Source organism: Phaeodactylum tricornutum, genomic scaffold, assembly GCF_000150955.2.
Source record: "Phaeodactylum tricornutum CCAP 1055/1 PHATR_bd_38x36 genomic scaffold, whole genome shotgun sequence".
NCBI lineage: Eukaryota > Bacillariophyta > Bacillariophyceae > Surirellales > Neidiaceae > Phaeodactylum > Phaeodactylum tricornutum.
Window position 1 is genome coordinate 3,627 of NW_002238042.1, and position 3,618 is coordinate 7,244.

The 3,618-nt window shown below is 46.8% G+C and overlaps 1 protein-coding gene across 1 annotated transcript; it reads right to left on the reverse strand.

Annotated features, from left to right (window-relative positions):
* Positions 1–32: 32 nt before the first annotated feature.
* Positions 33–2,310, reverse strand: PHATRDRAFT_bd1502 (predicted protein; the record flags this gene model as incomplete). Its single annotated transcript, XM_002176431.1, has 5 exons — positions 33–247; positions 290–589; positions 714–1,229; positions 1,275–1,865; positions 2,124–2,310. 5 exons carry the CDS (start codon positions 2,308–2,310, stop codon positions 33–35), a joined length of 1,809 nt encoding a protein of 602 aa, XP_002176467.1.
* Positions 2,311–3,618: the final 1,308 nt, after the last annotated feature.

The following is a 3,618-nucleotide window of genomic DNA, read 5'->3' on the forward strand; positions in this document are numbered from 1 at the left end:
AAACATTGTGCTCATGGCACTGGATGATGCAATCAATAGCGTCCTCGCCATCGAGATTGTAGTACGCAATGGCGGTGGAGGTATTGGCCTGTGTTGTCAAAGCGTGGTTCAACATAGGTATTGCCAGGAAGATCTTGCATTGCATCATACCAGTTGTTCACCATGTCAACTTCATTGTCTAGAATAGAAGGGTCCCAGTCAATATTGGAAGTCAACACAACATGCGGAAGAGATTCGAACTCGCTATCTGTAGGCTGCCGCATATCCATATACGGGAGGCCTTGTCAACATTGAAGAGGAGTGATATAATCATCCAAGGTAACAATCCGCTGTTGTCCTCCAACATTGCGAGACCGGTCTTCGACTTTGTTTCGGTAATGCTCAAGTTGGGCACTGGAGTGGATTGTCTTTCCCTTGCCAAGATAGGCGTATTGGTGCATAATCACAATGATAGGGCCTTTGTGAGACTCGACAAACCCAGCGGCAGTGACAATATCCAAATCTGACAGGGTATGCTCGTTGATACCCGTTATACTAGCAGACCGTCCTGTTTTGTTCACAACTTTGCCAGCAAGTCCACCGTTGGCACCTCAATCCACTAGAGCAGCAGTTTTGTTCTCAACAGAATGACGAGAGACTTGGTATTCCAGAACGTTGAGTTGAACAGACTGTTGTCAGATGTCCAATGACTGGGGTACAATTGATTGGTGTACGGCGGGATGCAGCAAGAACTTTTCGGATATCGCCGTCTCCCATGTGACTCACACGGTCAGTCAAGTGTGCAAAGAGCTCCGTCGTTTGATCACAGTCATGGAATGCTTCAGCTTGCTGGTTGTCTGGTTCGCTACGGTTGAACTCGCCATTATCGTTCGATATCTTGGCGTGGGTATTCGCTTCCAACGCACGTTGCGAGACATTGCCGGATCGAGTAGGGCCCTTGTCGGGTGCGGGCAGGCCTTGGAGAATGGCTTTGGCATCAACTGAAAGCTGATTCCACATCTCGCAAGGGATATACGGACGCTCTTGATTGGTTGCCGGATCGCGATTACGGTGGCCAGATGGACTGACTTTGCGGTTGTGAGCGTTGGCCTCATAGATCACTGCAAGAGAGAGATCAATATCATAGTCAATTCCTTTGTCTTCGGTGAAGTCCGGTTGATCATACGAGAGGTCGGTCAGAAAGGCGCTACGCTTGCTCTTGACACTACGAGAATTGGAAAGGTTGTTCCCTTTATTGTATAGAGAAGCAGAGGCAAGCAATAGACTCAGTTAACCTTTGTAGTTGAGAGGAGTGCCTCCTTTAGCTAAGTCTAAAGTAGCGGTGATCTTGACCTGGCGGAGTTCAGGGATGTCGTGTACAGCGTTTTCAAGCAAACTGAGGCAAAGCTGTTTAGGCAACTGCTCTGCCATAGGGACCATATCATTGTAGATGCAAAGATGGTTCTTCCAGAAAAGGATGAACCCTACCGCCGTTCCTGTCCAGGATGTGCCATATTTTGCCGTAGTGAGGTAGGCCAAAGTGTTGGAGGACCCACTCTTGGCACTGGCAGACTCTGTGTAGTGCTTGACAACCTTACGGAAAACTTCTTGAGCATTGAAGTCAAAACTATGTTCGCGAACAAGGTTTTTCCCCATATCAGTCTGAAGTGTATGTTCCAAAGCAGAGTACACAAATTTCTTCTGTTCCTCAAAGAGAGACTTCTCTGAGGCGTCTGTCGGTGCATACGATGGGTCAAGTACCTTTTCGACGTTATGGGATACTGCGGTGACCACGAAAGACCGGTAGAAATTGTCCCAGTATCGGTCGTCCTTAAGGATGGGATAGTGTGTCTTGTCACGCTTGACTCCTTGCTTGATTTCGTCGACTGCCGATCAAGCTTTTGTGGATGTACTTAACTGGTTGTTCAGAGAAGGACTGATGGTGGCCGGAACATTAGAGACTTGTCCGAGTGCCGAGAGTCAATATAAAATGATATCTCCACTAGTCAATGCAACAAGCTCCGAATTTTCCAAAGGACTTCCCTTTTGCCGTTCAAGTGATGCCTGCCAACGCAGGAAATGGCGAAGGATCTGTCAGTGTGCCATGAGCAATGGGGTCCACTGAGGGTCGTTGGTGTCAGGACTTGCTGAAGGCACGTATCCAAGGGCATCTAGTTCATTCAAAAAAATACTGAGGAGATCATCAACAGAATTATACCCTTGTTGTTCGAAACTAAGTCGGATTGGGTGCCCTTGAGGAAGTGAAAATACATTATCCAAAAAATGCGAGTAAGCAGCTCCGCTAGACATTTGCCTGGTGGCCGGTACCATGGTGGGCTGGATAGCCGAATCAATAAAAAGGTTTCTTGGGGTTCTCAAAAGAAAATATCTAATTATGGGTTCGGGTCCTTCGCTGTTTTGTTATAGCGGACTTTGTTAAATGACCCTACACCAGTGAACAAAGCTAGCACTGGTACACTCACTTCTACCTCCGTAGGCAGTGTCCTCAGGGACTGACGAGGGTTTGATTAGCCCCCCCGTACTACTTTACGCCGGATAGTAAGTCCGTCCCAACCGGAATCAGGGTTCAAGTCCTTGAGCCTATTGGTATTTCTAACTCACTCAACCAGAGTAACCCGTAGTCACGAAACAACTTGTCGACAAACCCTGAAGACTCCAAGGGGTTCTCGACACCAGTGATTCCGAGGAAGTAGGGAGGCCACGAAAACTTATTGACAAACCCTGAAGCAGTACTAATGGGTTCTCAATACCAGTTGCCGTGAGGAAGTAGGGTAGCAGCTTCCAACCCATGCGTTACACAAGCCAATAAATACCCCACTTAAGGTGGCACCTCTGATACTTGATGTAACAAACAAAAGATGTCAGCAGTTAGTGACCAAACAATGTACGCCGAGTACAAAGTTCGGAAACCGTCTTGAGCGAAGACCTCAAGATGTGTTTACCACAAACAACTGTGCAATGGGCAGCAGTGGTTTGACGTGTTGTCAAGACTGTTAATCTGTTACGGAGTACCACCAAAGCACAACCGTAGGACAGATCGCTGTTAGGACAGTGAGTGGTAAACGAAGGTGGGCGTTGAGACGAACAACCTGCGATACACCTAAGAGACTTAGGGACTGTAAAACTCAACTTGTTGACAACGCTCCCCACGGGTTAGACAGCGGATACAAGGACCTATGCGTAGAATGCAATTTGGATCATTGAACTTAAAAAACAAAGAGCGGGTCATTACCTTCTACAAACTAGTCAATCTGTTGTTCAGTCCAGTGAACAATCCCACGAAAATGCCATTGAATCTTTGATCTTCCACAGCTGCCATAATCTCAATAGGCAACCTTTCTTTCACATGTATATATACTTTCGGAACTATAAGTTCCTTGCACAATACCTGTGGTGAGTATAGGATCTTGTTCAATCCCACCATGTGGTTTGTGGTACCCCTTTTGTTCCCGCAATTGTATCTCCTATGTTCCGATTGTATTTCACTGTACCTTGGTCTTGTAAACCGACAAGTAAGGACTAAACACATGCGCCTCCAGAAACATAGCAATTTTACAAATGCTCCCTTTATTGTGAGTCCACGTGGCCACGAAATAAGGCTGACAATATTTCTGTGCG